Source organism: Salvelinus sp. IW2-2015, linkage group LG17, assembly GCF_002910315.2.
Source record: "Salvelinus sp. IW2-2015 linkage group LG17, ASM291031v2, whole genome shotgun sequence".
Lineage (NCBI taxonomy): Eukaryota > Metazoa > Chordata > Actinopteri > Salmoniformes > Salmonidae > Salvelinus > Salvelinus sp. IW2-2015.
Window position 1 is genome coordinate 26,583,944 of NC_036857.1, and position 22,477 is coordinate 26,606,420.

General features: G+C 40.8%; 1 protein-coding gene across 2 annotated transcripts in view; it reads left to right on the forward strand.

The window, feature by feature from the left end:
* Positions 1-299: 299 nt before the first annotated feature.
* LOC111977200 (probable phospholipid-transporting ATPase IIA) overlaps positions 300-22,477 on the forward strand; it is a 40,618-nt gene continuing 18,440 nt past the window's right edge. The window contains exons 1-14 of one of the 2 annotated variants that reach the window (XM_024006557.2): positions 300-470; positions 3,953-4,097; positions 6,379-6,492; positions 6,606-6,714; positions 8,099-8,157; positions 9,078-9,129; positions 10,200-10,294; positions 10,462-10,542; positions 10,713-10,788; positions 11,315-11,391; positions 11,695-11,855; positions 12,164-12,306; positions 15,305-15,417; positions 20,409-20,618. In XM_024006557.2, coding sequence (XP_023862325.2) covers positions 301-470; positions 3,953-4,097; positions 6,379-6,492; positions 6,606-6,714; positions 8,099-8,157; positions 9,078-9,129; positions 10,200-10,294; positions 10,462-10,542; positions 10,713-10,788; positions 11,315-11,391; positions 11,695-11,855; positions 12,164-12,306; positions 15,305-15,417; positions 20,409-20,618 — 1,605 coding nt within the window. In that variant the 5' untranslated portion in view covers position 300. Of the gene's footprint in view, positions 498-3,952; positions 4,098-6,378; positions 6,493-6,605; positions 6,715-8,098; positions 8,158-9,077; positions 9,130-10,199; positions 10,295-10,461; positions 10,543-10,712; positions 10,789-11,314; positions 11,392-11,694; positions 11,856-12,163; positions 12,307-15,304; positions 15,418-20,408; positions 20,619-22,477 lie in introns of both variants that reach the window. The other variant, XM_024006558.2, reaches the window with a different exon arrangement.

The window sequence follows — 22,477 nt, forward strand, 5'->3', positions numbered from 1 at the left end:
TAAATTAATTTGCATCTCCAACTAGCCGTATGTTGTCTGTTCTCATTTTCTTCCCACAATCAAAGCTAACTATCTGTTTTGTAACCTCTAATCAAGGCCGAGAGCAGTCTTCAAATGGATAAGTAGCCTAATTAGTTTATCCAACCATAAAAATAAATCCCCATGGCCATCTGTAGGTGTAGACCTATTCCAATTTGGGTCTCTTGACATGTGCAGGGTCAAAACTCAAGCATTGGGTTCAAGTTATCTGATTCAGTGCAGTTTCTCGACAAGCCTAGGACAATATTTGTGGACCTTGGAATGACAGTCACTTCCGTCCATAGCTGTACTCCATCTAGTCACAACCCGCAGAGACTGCTAGGTGGAGTTTGCCTGGCGTCACCGTCAACTGGGGCTGCAGGAATGACGGACAATATTCCTTTACAACCAGTAAGACACAAAAAAAGACACGACAATAAAAACAGGAATGGGTAAGAACAAAAAAAGACATTTACACTGTAAGTAGAAATGAGAACAACGATATTAGGAGGATGTTAGGCTGTTATTTAGCTCGTTGGCTAATAACAATGAATTGTTTACAAAACCGCGGACGAATATATTCGCTACATTGTAACCGTTCTAAACGTTCAAGATAAATGTCCTTTTTCATAAAAAAATAACACAATGACGGGATTTGCCTTGGTTGGGGAAATGTGTAATCGAAATGAGTCTTTCATTGTAGCGAAAGGGATGACACAACCTTGTTCCGGTTGCTGTATGTTCTGTCGGTGCTAGTAGGCCTACACTATTAATCGTCTATTGTTTGTTTATCTTGACTAGATAGGCCTATAGGACGGCAAAACAACACCCTTATCATTATGCCTAAAACACAAGGTGGGGTAAGGTAGCGTGGCTGACTGGCATTCTTTGTGTCATTGCGTTGAACCAGCCCCAGACAGGGCAGGCCTTATGAGAATTGGGAGACAGCCAGTGATTGACTTGGGCAGGAGCTCACCGGAGTGGATTACCGGAACCTAAGAATATTAGTTAAGTATTGTGGAGCTCCACCTAAATATAAACAGTGTACCTGCACATATTTCAGTCCAAGTAAAGCACCGGGCACAGCAAACCACCATGATTGACTATGGACACAATACGGATGATGATGATGCGACTTCTATGAAGTTTATGATATTTCCTGATATATGCAATGATAATATTGCGTCATAGAGTTGCACCAATTGTAAAGTAAAGCCTAACGTCTCATGTCCACCAGTTGCATCAAACTCTTTGTGTTCCGGCATAAGTTATTCATTGTCAATGGAGCATTCTGCAATGCTACGTTGGGGGTGCCGCACTAGGCTGTGGTGCGTTCTCTATTTTTGTGATGCGGTTCAATATTTTCAACTCGTGCGTTGCTTTACCGTGCGATGGTACAAACGGAAGTACACACAGAATCCAACTAGGTTGCTTTTAGCTACTTGAAAAGCGAAGCACATGTGCTGCAAGTACTGAAAATGCGGGGTAGACACCCGGCAAAATAAAACGCGTATGCATCTGGTGGACATCTGGCAAAATACAGGCCACACAAGACTAGCCTGCACACCTGTCCGTGCATCCCCTTTGCACCTCATGTTCCCATCATCCGATCAGACAGGAAATAAATTGCAAACGAGTAGGTTTAAGATGTTCAACAAAATATATACAGCCAGGTCCCAAATTATTGGCACCCTTAAAAATGAGCAAAAAATACTGTATAAAATAATAAAAATACTGAGCTGTATATTGTATGTTCCAAAAAATGGGAAAATTCTATTTTATACTAATATAATTGCTCAGAGAAAGAGAATTTGTTAAACAAACATTTTTTCTCAAGATAGGGGTCAAAATGATTGGCACCCCTGTTTTCAATACCTAACCTTGCGAGGATAACGGCACTGAGCCTTTGTCTGAAATGTTTTATGAGATTGGAGAACACATTGTGAGGGATCTTAGACCGTTCCTCCATACAAATGCTTGATATCCTTCGTCTGCACTTATAGACTGGCCTCTTCAATTCAAACCACCGGTTTTCAACGGGGTTCAAGTCCGGAGATTGAGATGGCCATTGCAAAATGTTGATTTTGTGGTCAATTAAGCATTTTGATGTGTGCATGGGGTTATTGTCTCGCTGGAAGAAGTTTCAGCATCCTAGCAGAGGCATCCAGGTTTTTGGCTAAAATGTCGTTATACTGGTAAAGTTCCTTGTGACGTTGACTTTAACAACCACCCCAGGACCTGTGGAAGCAAAATAGCCCCATATCTTCAAAGATCCACCACCATATTTTACAGTAGGTATGGGGTTATTTTCTGCTCATGCATCCTTATACCGAAAAACCGGAATAAAACAAATATATTAATATTTTATTTTTTTGCAAAATATTTGTTGTGCACTGGGCCTTTACTAGTCCTCTATTAGTGGACCAATATAGCCATCTGTAGCGCGGGCCAAAAAAAATCATCATTACTCAAACTACTTCCCGCAGCTATGTCCACAGTCAAGGATTCATTATCCAGGTATTCAGTCCCTATGATATGTGTAGAATATGTGATCTGTAAAAATCATAGAACATTATGACACATGGCAGCCATAAGATTAGGTCACGTGCTGACTGCTTGCCTAGATGAAGTGGAATGCTTTGTTTGAGAAAGGTGTATGAAACTAAGACCTTGCTGCCTAACACATGAAGCCAATATTTACTGAGTCGGGGCCCACCTCTGTGGTCCTATTGACTGACTGAAGCCTTGCTCACCACCATAGAAAAGAAAGATATTATTTGCATGTTTTTGTAGTGGCCTTTCAGTGAGAGGGAAACTCTAAAAGGGCCAGTTTCCCAGACACAGATTAGGCCTAGTTCTGGACTAAAAAAATACTGTTATGGCATTTCTTCATTGAGCATGCTTTTTAGTCCAGGGTCTGTGTTCAAAAGCGTCTCTGAGTATGATGGTGATTCAGGATCAGATCCCTCCCCAGTCCATATAATCATTATGATTTTAAATGCAAAACTGATCCTATATCAGCGCTGTTCTGAGACTTTTTGTGAATAGAGGTCCAGGAGCAGGCTTAAAGCTGATATAGGGGGCTGGAATAGGGTGCCATTAGACACACACCAGCTATTTAAATGTTCATGTTGAAAGACAATATCCCCATTACGGMACCAAAAAAGTGCATGTGCATTTAACTTTTTGGGCAACCTGACCAAATTCACATGGAAATGTCAGTTATATAGATCTGTCATTCTCATTGAAAGCCAGTCTAAGAAGCGGTAGATGTGTTCTATGTGCACTATTTCTATGCTTTCCATTCATATGTTTCGTTTTTGCATTTTTTACTTTCGGGTTTGTACACCAGCTGAAAAAATATATATGGTTATGGAAAATATATTTCACAGCGGTTTAGATTGTACAATGATTCTCTACACTACACTATACTTGCTTGTTTTGTCACATAAACAGAAATTAGGGGACTATTAGAATTTGAGCAACCAGGAAATGGTGGAGCGATTTCTGCATAGTGTATCTTTTAAGGGATAATTCGGGATTTTGACAATGAAGCCCTTTATCTGCTTCGCAAAAGTCAGATGAACTCATGGAAACAATTTGTATATCTCTGCATCCGGTATGAAGGAAGTTAGAGGTACTTTTGTGAGCCGATGCTAACTATCGTTAGTGCAATTAGTGGAAGTCTATGGTAACTACTTGCATGTTGAGAGTTACCAAAGACTTCCAATCATTGTGCTAACGCTAGTTAGCAATTGAGCTAACGCTAGTTAACTTCTTTCTAACTGCATGCAGAGACCTATAAATGGTATCCACGAGTTTGTCTGACTCTGGGGAAGTAGATGAAGGGCTTTATTGGGTAAATCCTGATGTATCCCTTTAACCTGGGTCAAGGAAACCAGCACTAATGATGTACTGCACTGGTGTTCCTCAGGTGCTGCCCGTGGTCGAGGTGCTGCGGGATGGGGGACTTCCGGCCGCGGACAGTGTGGCTGGGCCACCCAGAGAAGAGGGAGCAGAGGTACCCCCGGAACGTCATTAACAACCAGAAGTACAACTTCTTCACCTTCCTCCCAGGGGTGAGTGTCAGGGACTCAGGGTCAACCAAGCAACTGTAATTTGCTCCTCATTCACAACACAACAAGCCTAAAAGAGTTTAGTGCAAAGTGGAGTAAGTATTTAGTGAGCAGTAGGGCTGACCCCATAGATTCAGATATAACAAATATTCAAATCAAATGAGCAGTCTTGTTAGCCTGTGTTGTTTAGCCTATGTGCCTCTAGTTCACAGGAGGTTGGTGGTACCTTAATTGGGGAGGACGGGCTCGTGGTAATGGCTGGAGCGGAATAAATGTAATGGTATCGAGCACTTGGTTTCTATGTGTTTGATGCCTTTCCATTCACTTAGTTCCAGCCATTATTATGAGCCGTCCTCCCCTCAGCAGCCTCCACTGCTCTAGTTGCTTAGTCTTTTTTATTGTTTTGTCATTACAAGTGAAGCGAAACCACGGCAAAAATACTAAGGAGTGTTTTTGTTTCCCTTTCAGATTTTTCAAGCCTAATTTTACTATGAATTAGGTTTTCAGACATTTGCTAGTCTTAAAACATAGCCTTTTTTGGATATGAGGTCAGACATTAAAAGTAGTCCAGATTTGTTTGTAAAAACAAAAGCAAAGACCAGTCCTTTTTTGCATTGCAAATTATGATGATTTTTATTTACTTTAGATAATGTCAAGGAATTATTTTCGGGTCAAAGTCTCAAACACATTATTGTTGTTGTATGCTGTCACAGTAGCAATGAGAGAACACAAGATTTCCCTTTGTACTAATCTTGCACATTGGTGGTAATAAAATTCAGACAAGGTGTAGTGTGACTGTTAAATCTATACTTGACTGTGGGTGGCACTGGAATGAGGCTTACACTATTGTTGAGACATACACTATATATACAAAAGTACGTGGACACCCCTTCAAATTTGTGGATTCGGTTATTTCAGCCATAAAATCGAGCACACAGCTATGCAATCTCCATAGACAAACATTGGTAGTAGAATGGCCCGTACTGAAGAGCTCAGTGACATAGGAGGCCACTTTTCCAACAAGTTCATTTTGTCAAATTTCTGCCCTGCTAGAGCTTCCCCGGTCAACTGTAAGTGCTGTTATTGTGAAGTGGAAACATCTAGGAGCAACAACGGCTCAGCCACGAAGTGGTGGGCCACACAAGCTCACAGAATGGGACCACTGAGTGCTGAAGCGTGAAGCGCAGGAAAATCGTCTGTCCTTGGTTGCAACACTCACTACTGAGTTCCAAACGGCCTCTGGAAGCAACGTCAGCACAATAACTGTTTGTCGGGAGCTTCATGAAATGGATTTCCATGACCAAGCAGCCGCGCACAAGCCTAAGATCACCATGCGCAATGACAAGTGTCGGCTGGAGTGGTGTAAAGCTCGCCACCATTGGCCCAATCAGTGGAAACTCGTTCTCTGGAGTGCTGAATCACGCTTCACCATCTGGCAGTCTGACGGACCAATCAGAGTTTGGCGGATGCCAGGAGAACGCTACCTGCCCGAATGTAAAGTTTGGTGGAGGAGGAATAATGGTCTGGGGCTGTTTTTTATGGGTTTTTTTATGGTTTGGCTAGGCCCCTTAGTTCCAGTGAAGGGAAATCTTAATGCTACAGCATACAATGACATTCTAGACGATTCTGTGCTTCCAACTTTGTGGCAACAGTTTGGGGAAGGCACTTTCCTGTTTCAGTATGACAATGCCCCGTGCACAAAGCGAGGTCCATACAGAAATGGTTTGTTGAGATCAGTGTGGAAGAACTTGACTGGCCTGCACAGAGCCCTGACCTCAACCCCATCAAACACCATTGGGATGAATTGGAACACCGACTGCGAGCCAGGCCTAATCACCCAACATCAGTACCCGACCTCACTAATGCTCTTGTGGCTGAATGGAAGCAAGTCCCCACAGCAATGTTCCAACATCTAGTGGAAAGCCTTCACAGAAGAGTGGAGGCTGTTATAGCAGCAAAGGGGGGGACCAACTCCATATTAATGCCCATTATTTTGGCATGAGATGTTCGACAAGCATGTGTCCACATACTGTGGTCATGTAGTGTATCATATAGAATGTATTTGTGTGTGGATTTCTGTGGAACCATATGGCAAGCAACAAAATAACAATTGCAATCTATAAGCTTATTTTCGTCTTCGGGTTTCAGGATGTTTTCTGTTTTTGTGCCTACTGAACATGACCCTGATTAACATCACAGGCATATATTACTATACCCCTATAGTGTAAAGACACATCGATGATTGGTTCATGTGAAATCATATTGTTCTGTTGTGTGTTTTCAGGTGCTGTTTAATCAGTTCAAGTACTTCTTCAACTTGTACTTTCTGCTCCTGGCATGCTCTCAGTTTGTCAATGAGCTCAGGCTAGGTGCTCTGTACACCTACTGGGTTCCTTTGGTAAGCAGCATTTTTTTTAAAGTAATGTAGCATTAAGTGTATACGTGATCCACTACTCACTTGCTAAGAATACAATAATGTTTAACTGTGTTTGTCTTATTTTTGATTTTCAGGGATTTGTTTTGATCATAACCATCGTGAGAGAAGCAGTTGAGGAGATCCGATGTTATTGTCGAGACAAAGAAGTGAATTCACAGATATACAGCAAGCTCTCAACAAGAGGTAAGGATTTATTTTCAGTCATTGCACACAATATGCCGACTGAACAATAACATAAATACCATCAAGAAAACATAACCACTCATACAAATCAAAAACCACCACATTTCCTGATGCAACCATTCAGATGAATATAAATGCCTAGTTGAATTTGAATAGTGGGTGTCTCCAGTTAACTGTATGAAGGTTGGTCGTGTCCTGTTTAAACTGGGAGGGGAGTGATGCCTAATTCAAAGCAGAGATGTAAAAGTGTACACATAAGAGGGCTTGGAATAAAATGCTACCAGCAATAAAATCCTAGAGACCTCTTGTGGTTTCCATCACTTTTCCCCTTTGATCTGGCAGCTTGTTTTACTCATAAACAAAATGAATGGTTGCTTCCATGATAGTGCCCCCAGTGACTTGCTGCATGGGGACTGGGGTATGAGAGCCAATTGCATGAGATCCCTGTAGATTGTTGTTCTGCTCTAACTGAGCAAGTACTTTGTCAAAGGCAAAAACAAACAGTTGTTTACCCAGGATTTTTGTCTAATCCTGTATACTTCGTTTAAAGTAGACCATTCTTAATTTATGTTTATTTCCTTGAAGGATTTTGATTTCAGACTGATTATTACTGAAATGTATTAGGAAGTTTTTTGTTTATTGATAAGCTCCCCTCCATCAGATGTTTGTAAAAAGCAAGCTAGACTACATTTTAATTATCTTTGTGAAACAGATCAGTTTTTAGAGTCCGATAAACCTAAATGCATAGCAATATTAATGTTCTTTAATGTCTTACATATGCAAAAGCCTGAGGTCACAGCAAAGGCCATGGGTCAGTGACCTCCTCTAACAATTTTGGCCTGTTCATTCCAAATGGAATGGAAGAAAAGGCTCAACTCCCCCCGCCCTTCCAACATTCTTTCAGGTTTAGGCCTACATGGAAAATTACTTTCCCCAAATTTAGTGAGAGGAAATCTATAACAACAGTTGTCCACATTTGCTAGGCAACCGGGAGGAGACAGTTGGACATAAACAGTCAAATGTAAAAGTGTTTCTGTATATAGGGCCATGGGAAGAGAAGTATGAAGAGCAGGGTTTTAACTGTGTCTTTGAATGACGTTAATGATACCAGGATGTCTCACTACCATAAATCCTGTTTGAGCTATGTGAATGTTTACATGGTCGTTTTAGATTGTTACTTGTTTGGGTCACTTTTCTCTAGTCTTCCCCTCCTAAGAGGAATGTAATGTACATAAAACAACATACGCTCATATCTGTTCATCCTTTGTTTGGTCTAACCACAATATGATTATGATTATCAAAATGAATTTGGTCACCTCAACTCAACATTCTGCAATCTAAAAATGCTTATTGAATATTAATTTGACATGTGGTTTTGTTTCAGGCACTGTGAAGGTGAAAAGCAGTGGCATTCAAGTTGGAGACCTTATAATTGTGGAAAAGGTTTGTATCACTTCATAGATTTCACCTCAACTGCACCAAAAAATTGGAGGCTAAACTTGTAGGATATGGTCTTACCAGATAGTTGCACTTAAAAATACTTTAAGTTAATGTGTCATATCCATGTAGGAAAGTTAAAACAAGGCAATCAATTGGGGTTAGTATTGTTGTCATTTGTGAGGCTAATTTGAATGTCACAACACTGGTAGCATGCTGTTGCTGTTAAAAGTGTCTTAAGTAATTCTAACAGACTTTCCAATCTGTTTGGCCAGTTGCCTCTTGTCATCTTTTTTGCTAGCTATTGTAGAAAGAGTAGATTCTGGGAGTCTTTGTATGTGAAATATGAGAAGGGAGTCCTCAGTTACCAAATGGCCACTTCTTTCAGAAAGGTTCAGTTAAACACTGCTGAAGGATAGGTCACACATGTTGTTCTCTCTATACATTTGATCTATTTTATCCATGACTGAGAGACATTCAAAGTAAATCAAACTCTGAATTGTTACGATCTTCAGATATGAAATCTGTTAAAATATCTAAATATACAACATTCCAAATTTGTACTGCCACATGGATCTGAAGTGCCACAGTAAATCTTTATTTAAACCATCGACCACTTAAAATAGTCCATGCCCAGCTCAATGTTTTGAAGTCTGTCAACTTAAATAGCGTTGAGAATTAATCTTCCAATAACTCTGACCAGGACTCAGTCACAGTGAAGTCTGGGTCAAACAGAGTGTAAAGCCCAGTCAGGCTCCCAGTTAGGGTAAGTAAGGCTGGATGATTTGCTGCAGGGCTTATTATTATGACTAGCTGAATGCAGGTAATGTACATTAAAGGCAGAAGTCTGAACGTCTACAGTTAGAGGGAGGGGGGTTGTAACAGGATGCAAGTTGAAGTCATGTTTTTCTTCTCTGTCTTTGTAGAACCAGCGAGTTCCTGCTGACATGATCTTCTTAAGGACCTCTGAAAGAAACGGTAAACATCTGCTGGTCATTCATCCAAATCTCCAAAACAAGATAGTTGGGGAAATGGCATGTTTAAAAAGGGTGTTGAGGTGAAGGGATTACTCTAGATCCAGGACAGGAAGTGTAACAATGTCTAAAATTGTAATTCGGTCCATTTAAGTTGAATGTTGATGATGGGTTGTGGTAGAAGAAACATGGGCCATTTATTTTCCCTAAGATCTCGATTGACCATTTTTGTCTTTCAAATTACAAGTTGCATCCTAAGGAAAATCACCAAGATATGCAAAGTGTAGAATAGAAAGAACATATCAAATGCAAAGAGAAGATGGGGGAACCAAGGTACAAAGATGGAGCCTAATCTGAATAAACAAATGTGGAATTGGATGAGATTTGGAAGAGTGATGACAGAAACACAATGAATTACTCCCATGCAAAACAATGCTGTCTCCGACAGGCTTATTGTCTTGTACACAACAAAAACACCATCGCCCCCTCGATAACTAGCAGCGGTTGGGATCCATTGAAAATGTGCAATAAAACACCATAACCTTACACATTTATCATCTTGATTTGGAGTAACACAAACTATATGAAGCATGCTTGGTTGCGGTTGTGCTTTTCTATAGGGGGATGAAAAAAACATGTTTCTTTTACTGGAAAGAGTGTTTGGTTGGTTATCTCTAACACATGGAGGCCATTAACTCAATAATGAAGAGCCTAACTATGCTCAGTGTTCTCTGCTACAGGCAGGCATGGATGCTTCTCCACTTGTTGATCCCCAGATTAATGTGCAGTTGGGCACAATTCATATTTGAACACTATTTTGTAATAAGATGACCTTTGTCATTCGGTAAGATATGTTTATGTTGAAAGATAGAGGGTACAAAGGATGCACCAAATAAAATAACGCCAGAAGTTGAAGCAAGTGACAAAATTAATAGGGTAAGACATATTTTAGTTTTTTAGATATACAGAAATAAGTTATTGGTACCACAGAGACCCTAAACCCTTATACCGTAGAGCCCCCTAGAGGTGTTTGTGACTCCATTCTAAATCATCAGTTCTCCTCCCTTATCCCAGGCTCCTGCTTCTTGCGTACTGACCAGCTGGATGGAGAGACGGACTGGAAACTACGCCTCCCAGTGGCCTGTACTCAGAGACTGCCCACTGCTGCTGTGAGTCACCACACCAAATGGCTGCTCCACTATATCTATAGTAGAGTGCAATGTTGGCACATCACTGACTGCAGACATCTTTAGTAAAGTAATGCCACATGTTTTTTGGGGATGTCCTTAGAATTGTTGTCGGTTATCAAGTGACCATGTTGTGATTGCTCCTCCAGGACCTTCTCCAGATCAGATCCTATGTGTATGCGGAGGAACCAAACATTGACATCCACAACTTTATTGGCACTTTCACCAGGGTGAGTGTTTACCTGGACAATTCTATTTGACTTTTCTTGAATAAGACCTGCTAAAGACTCACAAAGATAATTGCCACCATATCTAGTCTACTTGGAAGAAAGGCTGCCTTCTGTTTTCGTAGAGTAATGCCCCTCACTCTGTGTTTTGTGTCCTATGTGCTGTGCTTTAGGAGGATGGAGACCCTCCAGTCAATGAGAGTCTCAGTATTGAGAATACCCTGTGGGCCAGCACTGTCATCGCCTCTGGTAAATACCAACTCCTCCAGTGGTGTGCTCTCTCTCTCTCTCTCCACTGAAGCAGCCAATAGCACAGAAGTAACTAGTGCCAGCCCGCCCGCCCTCCCGCCCGCCCTACATCTCTCTGTCCCTCCATCCCTAGAGCTGTGATGAGGCGTTACATCCTCCACGATTGATGTGCTGATGATTTGTCCTCCTACACACACACACACACACACACACACACACACACACACACCGGCGCAATCAGACATTTGGTCACTTAGAAACAGTTCAGGGGTAGTTAACTATGAGACAACATTTTCCTAAAAGGGAGAAAACCCTACATAAAGATTCCAGAGTCTAACCTATATAACATATGGTAGTCATTTGGCAAATTGGCAAACTATCATGTACTACTGTCGTTATATATTTCAAAACATGCATTCACATCAAGGGAAGTCTTCTACATGCTTTATTATATTGTATGGTTTATGATTCGAGACTTGTCATTTTCAAAGTTTCAGTCCATTACTTGAATGTTCTGTCTCTGTAGGCACTGTGGTAGGAGTAGTTACTTACACAGGCAAGGAACTCCGGAGTGTGATGAACACCTCAAACCCAAGGCACAAGGTATATTAATGTTAAACACCTTGCACATGACGCTTTCCTTTAGTACATAAAGTCATGCAAATATTCTGGTAGAACTTTATTTTACGGTACTGTTTCCATGGTAATTCATAGTTTATTACTGTGTTGTTACCTTTTTTCAAGGTCTTAAAAAAAGAAAATACCCTGGTCAATTTATGTACTGTAAAATAAACCGCTACCAATACTCAAATAATCATAACATTTCAACAGTTGTTCCATAATATTGTGTTTAGAGTGTTTTGACGTGTACTGCCTGATGTCATTCTCATTTATCATCTCTTGTAGGTTGGCCTATTTGACCTGGAAGTGAACTGTTTGACCAAGATTCTGTTTGGGGCTCTGGTGGTGGTGTCTCTGGTCATGGTGGCCCTCCAACACTTTGCCGGCCGTTGGTATCTGCAGATCTTCCGCTTCCTGCTGCTTTTCTCCAACATCGTCCCCATCAGGTAGAAGTTTTAACACACTTTCTATCTCCATTTCAATTAGATACTTTTAAAGCAATTAAAAGTAATATGTAACAATGTAGTTACACTTGTAATAACTGTGTTATTACACAGGTTTGAGAGCAAAGTAAGTGTTACCAAAAGGTGTTATTTTCAATTGGATCTTCATGTACATCAACATCTATCCTTGCTTATTTGTTTCTACATATGCTTATAAACATGTTTGATGGACAATCTAAAACCATTGATATCCAAAATGTGTATCTGGGAGTCTTGTTTTTAAATAAATAACATGTGAACCTTCTGTCCAGCTTGCGTGTGAACCTGGACATGGGCAAGATGGTGTTCAGCTGGATGATCAGAAGAGACTCTAAGATCCCAGGCACTGTGGTCCGGGCCAGCACTATACCTGAACAACTGGGACGCATCTCCTACCTGCTCACTGACAAAACAGGTGAGTCTGCTACTTTTGTGGTTTATAGACATAAATATGTCATTGCGGGCCGTTGGACTATCACGGCTATGTGGCTGTGGACTCTGTATTGATCTGAAGTGAGAGTGCTTCCATAAACTTCCATCAGCTTAGTCAATGTGTACGATTACATGCACACTAATAGTTCGATATTAAACTGATTATGGCAGAAGGCGGAGTATGGCATTAGTCATGTAAACATCTTACCCTGCTTATCTTAATAAGATCATAATCAAAGTAAGCATATTCCAGTTAAAACAACTGGTTTTCTGAGAAATCTTTCAAATGATTAGGACATGTAAATGGCTTAATCGGCTTTCCAGCGGTGTATTTGATCTACGCATGTGCCAGCGCTGATAGCGCAAGCCTGCCACTTATGCGTGAGTGAAGTGAGTTTGGAAAAACCGAAAGTATGCATCTTAGAAATAGTTTTCACATACAAACTTTATATGTTCAAACTCAGAATCAAATCGTCTTTGCCAGGGTTGGGGAGTAACGGTAAGTAATTACATAAACCTGTAACTCTAATCCGTTACGTTACATGCAAAAAATATTGTAATCAGATTACAAATACTTTTGAAAAACTAGATTTTTTGACATTCAGAAAGGATGTTTGCACAATTTTTTGGGGGAAACCTTTCTGTTTTCTCAATTATGTTCAAATAAACATTAAAAAAAGGCCCAATTTTAAGTTTGTTGTGCCTGAGCGAGTCTGACCACAAGTCAGAGAACACTATGCAGGCACACCAAATGTGTTTGATGGATAGTGGGAAAAGAACAGGAATAGGCTTTTGCAGGCTACAGTCCAACCTATGTCTTCCAATGGTGCGCCTGCTGTTGGCATCCAAAGATTATCTAACTTGTGTTATGAACCAGCTCGTAGCCCATAACAACGAGGAAGGCGACGCGGAGATGACCGCAGGTGTGTCCCATTTTGCTGACGACCCTCCCGGCTCCTCCCACCGACATCCTATTAAGGAAAACAAGAGCAAAGAGAAAGAATTCGGCAGACAGAGTGGGAGGGTTGTCACACTTAATTAAACGCTTGGAGGTAAGGACGACAGCAGTGGTGTAGCCTACGGGCAACACGGATATCTCTTAGGCCTATTATAGGCTACATAGCGCATTGATGTGAATCACACTGCTGCTCTCTCATTTAGCTATTTGTGCCTTATGGATTGTGGTTGTTGTGGATGGCTGTTCACAAATGTATATGTGTATTTTAATCCAATAATGGTTGAATTGAAGAAGTTTAAGCTGCCTATCAATCATTGTTTTTGAGACCAGAGGTGTATTCATTACGGAAACCGTTTACCGTTTAAGAACCAAACGGAAGCAAACAGCAAAGCAAGAGTTTCTATTTGACAAATTCTGGTAGGTCCCTCCCTGTTTTGTTCCATTTGCTTCCGTTTAAGAAACGTTGTGCAACAGAATCGGTGTAGTGAATAGAATTTATCCAATAGAAACTCTGATAATAATTTTTTCCCACAGGCCTAACGGACACATCCACTTTTGATAGACTTAAACAGCTGCAAATTATCCAGATATCAAAGTGCCACCAACAAAAACTTTGACAATAGGCCTATAACAAATGCAGCATATGAAGAAAAGAAAAAATCACATGCAAATAGTACTTTTCGGTAGTGTTCAAAGCATGCCATTCCAAGACCAGCATTTATTTTTCAACTCAAAGCAAGGTTGATGTTTATTGGTCCTTGAGGCAGAACTGAGTGATTTCCGCTAGATGGGCCAGCTTCAAAGTCAAAATGCGCTATATTGTAAAAATGTATGAAAACAAAAATGTCTTAATTTAATATTAGGCATTAGGGTTAGCAGTGTGGTTAAGGTTAGGTTTAAAATCAGATTTTATGACTTTGTGGCTGTGCCAGCTACTAACCCAAAAGTAACTGAAAGTAATCAGATTACATTACTGAGTTTGGGAAATGCAAATGTTATGTTACTGATAATAATTTTGGACGAGCAACTAGTAACTGTAAGGAATTACATTTAGAATCTAAACTTACCCAACCCTGGTCTTCGCAAAAATAACATGGTCACTGTGGTAGAACATGTATTTTGATTGCCGATTTTTAGCATTTAACAAAAGGCCCATCAGTTGCCTGATTTCAGATGTGTCCATGAAAACGGGCTTATTAGGGAAGTCATTGCAAAGCACGTAAATATTTTAAACAAACTATCATATTAATCTGACTATCCACAATAATCATTGTTGTGTGCATGTAACTGCTCAATATCGCATCGGACGTAACTGGTATAAAACATGTAGTATTTAATGTTGGCATAAAACAGCTTAATGTTGTAGTGCACAGGAAGAGTAGAGTGGCTACATAATAAGAATGCATGTATCTTGCTTTAGTGGTCAGGAGAGGAAATCGACACAACGGACTGACATGTTGGATGTGAGATGATAGTGTTGAAGATGTGCTAAGGCTGTGTCCAGTATGACATTGCTAGGGCTGACCCATCCCTAGGGCTTTGGGCTGTGTGCGACTCTCAGAGACATGCTACTTATTGGAGCTTTAAATCAAAACGGGACTGAAGTCTGCTGTCTCTGCACACACACACCCTCAGGAACTGGCCTGTACCCCCTCTTAAATTTACGACCCTGACGGCCAATAAAATTATACTGGATTTTCCCACATAGTGATAAGGGTCAAAGGTCAGTCTAATGTATGTGCTGTAGGGGGCTCTCAGGTCATCCTGAAATACTACATACAGAGAGAGGGGCTTTTAAAGTGAGCGTGAGGACAACCAGGACACTGAAATCATGGAAATGGTTTCAGGAACAGCTACTTGATCATAGTGTGGACTGTTTAAAAATCACTCTTTAAATGATGATCATAATTGTAACACCAACATTACCATGTGGCTTCCAGCACTTCTGACACCAACGAGTGTAACCCCATTTTCAGTAGAAATGTTACAAATAGTATACATTGTGCTTGTGTGTTTGATGCAGGAACTCTCACCCAGAATGAGATGGTATTCCGTCGCCTCCATCTTGGAACGGTGGCCTATGGAATGGACTCCATGGACGAGGTGCAGAGCCACGTGTTCAGTGCCTACACACAGGTAAAACAATAACCATCATCACCAACCATATAGAGTAGGGCTATCCCTGACAACAACAAAAAATTGGGCGACCGAAAGTCATCTGTTCTTTCGATTTGTGGATTTTTTTTAACGTGGATTTTTCAATATATAGACAGCCTATGTTTTAATAAAATCAAGTATATGCATTGAGCTTGTCTGATGCTTTAAGCTCACTGTTTTATGAAATAACACACAAATGACTCAAGAGGGAGCCAGAGATCTAGAGGAAGAAAAAAACTTGACCGACCATCCTCTTCCTACTGGCTTTCACAGATTCTGCCATTACTCTACTGAAGTTGCCAGTAATAGGCTACACGAGGAGTCGACAACCTTTCTCATGTATAATGCCAATTTATCTTAGCGTTTCTACAGATCTGCTTTCCAGTTATGGTTTTCATATGCACATTTTTGTGGAACTGTTTCAATTAAGTTCTAATAACGTCTTCATATCTGAAAATCATTGTCATGTCGTTAATCAAAATTCTATTCAAATGAAAATGATACAAAGCTAAAAAAGTAACTTCTATTGCCATTGCCAACTATGTAAAAATAGCCTAAATAAAGCCAACAAATAAAAACATTGCAGAAAATATCCTGATAAATTAAATAAATAAAACAACTATAAATCACAATGGCTATGCATGGCCTGTCTGCAACAAACTTGAAACACAGTATCAACTATTAACTTGGGTCCAGCCCAAATATTGCCCTAGCGACATTGTATAAAGTATTCTGGGCCAGTGAGCAAGGGACACAGCTGTAGGCTATTTGCGCAAGGGATAAGAAGCAGTGCTTGACTTGAGCAGGAGCTGAGTACCGGCACCTGTTTCTTTTAAAGAATGTTAACCTATTTCAGTCCAAGTCAAGCACTGATAGGAAGCAATAAGGTAGCCCTATTTCAGGATGTTTCCACTAGATCCGAGCATGACATTTTTCCCTTTCATGCTGAGTGGTTATCGAAAGGCAGACAGCTGGTAAGATTTTTCAAATAGCCTACATTGAGTAACTAATGTCATTCTCAATGGATATAAAAACAGACTTAATTTGCTTGCTGTTTTGAGGTGAAAAAAAACACTACTTTGAGAAGCTCCACAGATCATTAGTGGTGGCAGAAGTCAGGGCATTCATACTTGTTGTGCTTTGCGGAGCAGTGCAGAGCTGTTGTGAAGGAAGTTGTCAAGGAAGTGAGTTTGTGTTTATACAGGATGTACCGCCCCCACCTACCATCAACCAATCATGTCAATGCGGAGCTATACAGAGCCCTCCGCATTGTTACAACATTTTGGAGACGCATTGCGATTTGGTACGGAGCTTGATATGGCCTCTGCATGCCTCCGGAGGCTCCGGAATTGCGTCACATCATCCATATGGAGCCTCCGGCCACATTTTCAGATCAAGTATTGGCTTTTAGTCTAGGCCTACGCAATGGATTAGTTAATTGAGATGGGCGCAAATATATACACTACCGTTCAAAAGTTTGGGGACATGTTCTTGTTTTTGAAAGAAAAGCAGATTTATTGTCCATTAAAATAACATCAAATTGATCAGAAATACAGTGTAGACATTGTTCATGTTGTAAATGACTATTGTAGCTGGAAACGGCAGATTTTCTTTTTTTAAATGGAATATCTACATAGGTGTACAGAGGCCCATTATCAGCAACCATCACTCCTGTGTTCCAATGGCACGTTGTGTTAGCTAATCCAGGTTTATCATTTTAAAACACTAGTTGATCATTAGAAAACCCTTTTTCAATTATGTTAGCACAGCTGAAATCTGTTGTGCTGATTAAAGAAGCAATAAAACTGTCCTTCTTTAGACTAATTGAGTATCTGGAGCATCAGCATTTGTGGGTTCGATTACAGGCTCAAAATGGCCAGAAACAAAGAACTTTCTTCTGAAACTCGTCAGTTTATTCTTGTTCTGAGAAATGAAGGCTATTCCATGCGAGAAATTGCCAAGAAACTGAAGATCTTGTACAAAGCTGTGTACTAGTCTCTTCACAGAACAGTGCAAACTGGCTCTAACCAGAATAGAAAGAGGAGTGGGAGGCCCCGGTGCACAACTGAGCAAGAGAACAAGTATATTAGAGTGTCTACTTTGAGAAACAGACGCCTCACAAGTCCTCACTGGCAGCTTCATTAAATAATACCCGCAAAACACCAGTCTCAACGTCAACAGTGAAGAGGCTACTCCGGGATGCTGGCCTTCTAGGCAGAGTTGCAAAGAAAAATACTTATCTCAGACTGGCCAATAAAAATGTAATATTAAGATGGGGGAAAAGAACACAGGCCAGCTGCATCAGATGAGCTGGCCTCTACATCAGATGAGCTGGCCTCTACAATCACTCGACCTCAACCCAATTGAGATGGTTTGGGATGGGTTGGACCGCAGATTGAAGAAAAAGCAGCCAACAAGTGCTCAGCACATGTGGGAACTCCTTCAAGACTGTTGGAAAAGCATTCCAGGTGAAGCTGGTTGAGAGAATGCGAAGAGTGTGCAAAGCTGTCATCAAGGCAAAGGGTGGCTATTTTGAAGAATCTCAAATATAAAATATATTTTGATTTGTTTAGCTCTTTTTTTGTTACTACATGATTCCATATGTGTTATTTCACCGTTTTGATGTCTTCACTATTATTCTACAATGTAGAAAATAGTAAAAGATWAAAAATAAAACTTGAATGAGTAGGTGTGTCCAAACATTTGACTGGTACTGTATATACATTTATATTTGCTGCTGCTCGACTAAAATAATCTTGGTCGACCAACAGCCTATCGACCAAACAATCAACCTGTCGAATAATTGGGGTCAGCCCTATAGAGATAGCTGTGGCGCACATAGAACATCATTGACAGAAACGGCAATGGCCAAACTCTCTATGTAGATCTATGGCTCTGCATCAGTCCATATGGGCTGTGTTCAACAAATGTATCACTAATCGGTGAGACAGTCAATGTTTGAAATTCTGTGTTAAAACAAGTAACAAAAACCTTGTCTTTGGGGCATATTGTTTTAGCAAAATATCAGCTGTGTGATTATTGTTTGGCTTAATGCTTCCCGACCCATAATGACACGTTTTGTCCCTTTGACACCAGAGGTTAGTGGAGCAGGAAACCGGATTAGCCACTAGCCCCAGAGCCCACTAACACTGGCCGGCCCTAGTTTAATGGCGCCATCATTGACCCCTGTGGAAACACAACGCCTGGCCTAAAAATAACCGCAGCAAGATAGTAAAGCTGATTGTTCATTTTTCTTCTTTCTTCACACATCTGGTTGTGTTTACTTGCCGTGGGTCTCTTTGTGGATGGTAAGGAAGGGTTAAGCCTCCCGAGTGGCGCAGCGGTCTAAGGCACTGCATTGCTCTTTTAGAGGCGTCACTACAGACCCTGGTTCGTTCCCAGGCTGGATAAATACATTTGACCGTGATCGGGAGTCCCATAGGGCGGTGCACAATTGGGCCAGCATCGTCCCGGGTTAGGGGAGGGTTTGGCCGGGGGGTAGGCCGTCATTGTAAATAAGAATATGTTCTTAACTGACTTGCCTAGTTAAATAAAGTTTAAATAGTCAAATGGCTTTGTGTGGTAGTCATTTTAGAACTGAGTCAGTTCAGAGAAGTGTTATTTTTTTAGCACTACAAACAAAACACATATTTCATGTACTTTGACTAGGTTACCATAGTGATACGGCAGCTCACAGGTACAAGTAGATCCATGTTTTTCCCACAAATAATGTATTTATCTGATGACTGTATGCAGTGGTGTAAAGTACTTAAGTAAACATACGTTAAAGTTCTGCTTAAGTAGTTTTTTGGGGTTTCTGTACTTTATTATTTATATTTTTGACAACTTGTACTTCATTCCACTACATTCCTAAAGAAAATAATGTACTTTTTACTCCAAACATTTTCCCTGACACCCAAAAGTACTCGTTACATTTCTTATGCTTAGCAGGATAGAAAAATGGTCCAATTCACACACTTATCAAGAGAAAATCCCTGGTCATCGTGCTCAACGTGAGCAAGACAAAGGAGATAATCGTGGATTACAGGAAAAGAAGGGCCAAACACGCCACCATTCACATCGACGAGGCTGTAGTGGAGCGGGTAGAGAGTTTAAAGTTTCTTGGTGTCCACATCACCAACAAACTATCATGTTCCAAACACACCAAGAAAGTTGGACATCCGGACTATTTGCATTGACCCCCCCCTCCCTTTTTGTTTTTACACTGCTGATACTCACTGTTTATTATCTATGCATAGTCACTTTACCCCTACCTACATGTACAAATTACCTCGACTAACCTTTAACCCCACACACTGACTCGGTACCGGTACCCCCTTTATATAGCCTCATTTTTGGTATTGTATTGTGTTTTTTWTTTTATTTTTTACTTCGTAAATATTTTCTTAATTCTATTTTCTTAAAACTACATTGTTGGTTAAGGGCTTGTAAGTAAGCATTTCACTGTAAGGTTTATCTATAACTGTTGTATTCGGTGGATGTGACAAATACAATTTGATTTGATCTCTACTGCCGCTGATCTGGCGCATTTACTAAACACAAAATGCTTTGTTTGTTAGTTATGTCTGTGTTGGAGTATGCCGCTAGCTGTCCGTAAATAAAATTAAAACATAAATCTTGCCATCTGGTTTCCTTAAAATAAGGAATGTGAAATGATTTTTTACTTTTGATACTTAAGTATATTTAAAACCAAATACTTTGAGACTTTTACTCAAGTTGTATTTTACTGGGTGACTTTCACTTTTACTTGAGTCATTTTCTTTTAAGGTACCTTTAACTCAATTGGGTACTTTTTCCACCACTGACTGTTTGTCAATCAATGAATAGCTGAGAAAAAAGTTAGGTTTAAAAACCCGCTCTACCAATCATTGAAAACCTTGCAGGTAGACCGATGCTTATAATCCAACTCAGTGGGCTAACTTTTCTTTTGTACACCTTCCTCCCCACAGCCCTCTCACGACGTCCCAGCATCCAGAGCTCCGGCGGCCACTAAGGTTCGTAAGACCATCAGCAGCCGTGTGCATGAGGCGGTGAAGGCCATCGCCCTGGTGCACTGTGTGACGCCCGTGTACGAGGCCAACGGCGTGACGGACCAGGCCGAGGCAGAGCAGCACTATGAGGACACCTGTAGGGTTTACCAGGCCGCCAGCCCAGACGAGGTACACAATGGCTCACCCTCAATACTAGACATCGCTGTCCATAAACACAGCAACCGGAGGATGTTAGTATTTGCCTCTGCGCAGTTATAATATACTCCTTCGTTAACGATAGACCAACATATACCAAAATAGTCTGTGATAAATGTGAGTTGCCTACTCAACAGCCTCAAAGGTTAAAAGGAATTGTCACTACGCCAGTTACAGTAGGTAGGGTGACCGTAGAAGAATGGAATCCAGATTAAAATATGGAGAGAGTCACTTCAAATGGTTTTGCAGTTTGAACCCTTATCAGTCCCTGCAGTGGACTACCTGCTGCCCTTGAAGGAAACCTTGAGGAGACAAATTACATTCCACATGTACCTAGCTGTGACCTGGATCACTGTGAATCGTTTGAACTCCAGGAAGAATGCTGAGGGGGAATTTAGCTTGATCCATTTCCTGCGGTGTAAATACGGATTTCCTTAATGTGCTCCCCAGTCCATTGGGCTTAGCCWATCCACCCTTTGAGTCTCCTACCTTCATAGTAGATACTTTGATATGGCCCACAGAAGTTTCTTTGTGGTGAGTTGTGGCCTAGTGTATGCTGAACTTCATGCAATACGAGCATTGTTTTCCAGAAAATGTATTGTGGGGTAACATTTCTCACAGATTACAATATCAGTCAATGTGTAGATATTTCCTTTCTTGATTGAATGTTTTTTGCTGTTGTTACTATAGGTATATTTTATCCGCTTGATATGATCTGGGCTCAAATTCAGTTTGCTTTCCAATGGCTTCTCAGGAAGTCCATAGAGAGATATAGTTTTGGCTGCTGGTTGTCGTGGTCACAATGCCAGTGACAGTTGGATGTGTGGTTTTTGGTAGGAATCCATTCACGAGCCATTTATCTAACTTGTTTTGTTCTGTTGGATGTGATACCTGTTTGGCAGACATAACTCGTTTTTGTTGTTAATACAATCTAAATGAAGAGTCCTAGTTGTAGTGTGGAGGAATTTTTCCACAGCTTATGCTTTTACATCTGCTTATTTAGTATATCTTATATATATTATGTCTAAAATATTGAGCAGCATATCTACTCAAGAGAAGTGTGTTCCTATAACAAAAAGCCGGAAGAGTATATCAAGTATTTCTTGACGGTTCCACTTCCAAGCAGGACCATTAAGAACTTTCGCTTATGCCAAGCTGTGGTTTTGACTCCAACCATTTGCCAGTAGCAGACTCAGCTCAATTAAACTCTAGACATTCCCATTAACAAGTGGTGCTGTTGTGGTGGAGGCCGATTCACTGCATGCCTTCACAGTGAATGTAGCCTTACTAATGTTACCATGACTAAGTCAAGTTCTTCATTCTCCCCAACTTGTATGACCAACGCACGAAATAGTCAGAGCTGTGTTGAGCTTCATGGAGTTCAGCTCAGGGCTAACCTTAGCCAAGCATAGCCTCAGACCAAATATTAGCATGGAATAAGTATTATTTGTTAGCTGGGGGAGAGGAGTCATGGTTTGGGACTGGACTTTGGGTGTTTAGGGTCCAACCGATGCCTTCCTAATATTGAGTTGACCCCCCCCCCCCATTTTGCCTTCAGCTCTACAAGGTGCTGAAAGCGTTCCACAGCGACTCCGATGCTTGGCTAGGTGTCTTCTGGGTGGTAGACCATTCTTGATACACACAGGAAACTGTTGAGCGTGAAAAATCCAGCAGCATTGCAGTTCTTGACAGAAACCGGTGTGCATGGCACCTACTACCATACCCTGTTCAAAGGCACTTAAATATTTTGTCTTACCCATTCACCCTTTGAATGGTACACATACACAATCCATGTCTCAATTGTCTCAAGGCTTAAAAATTCTCCCCTTCAT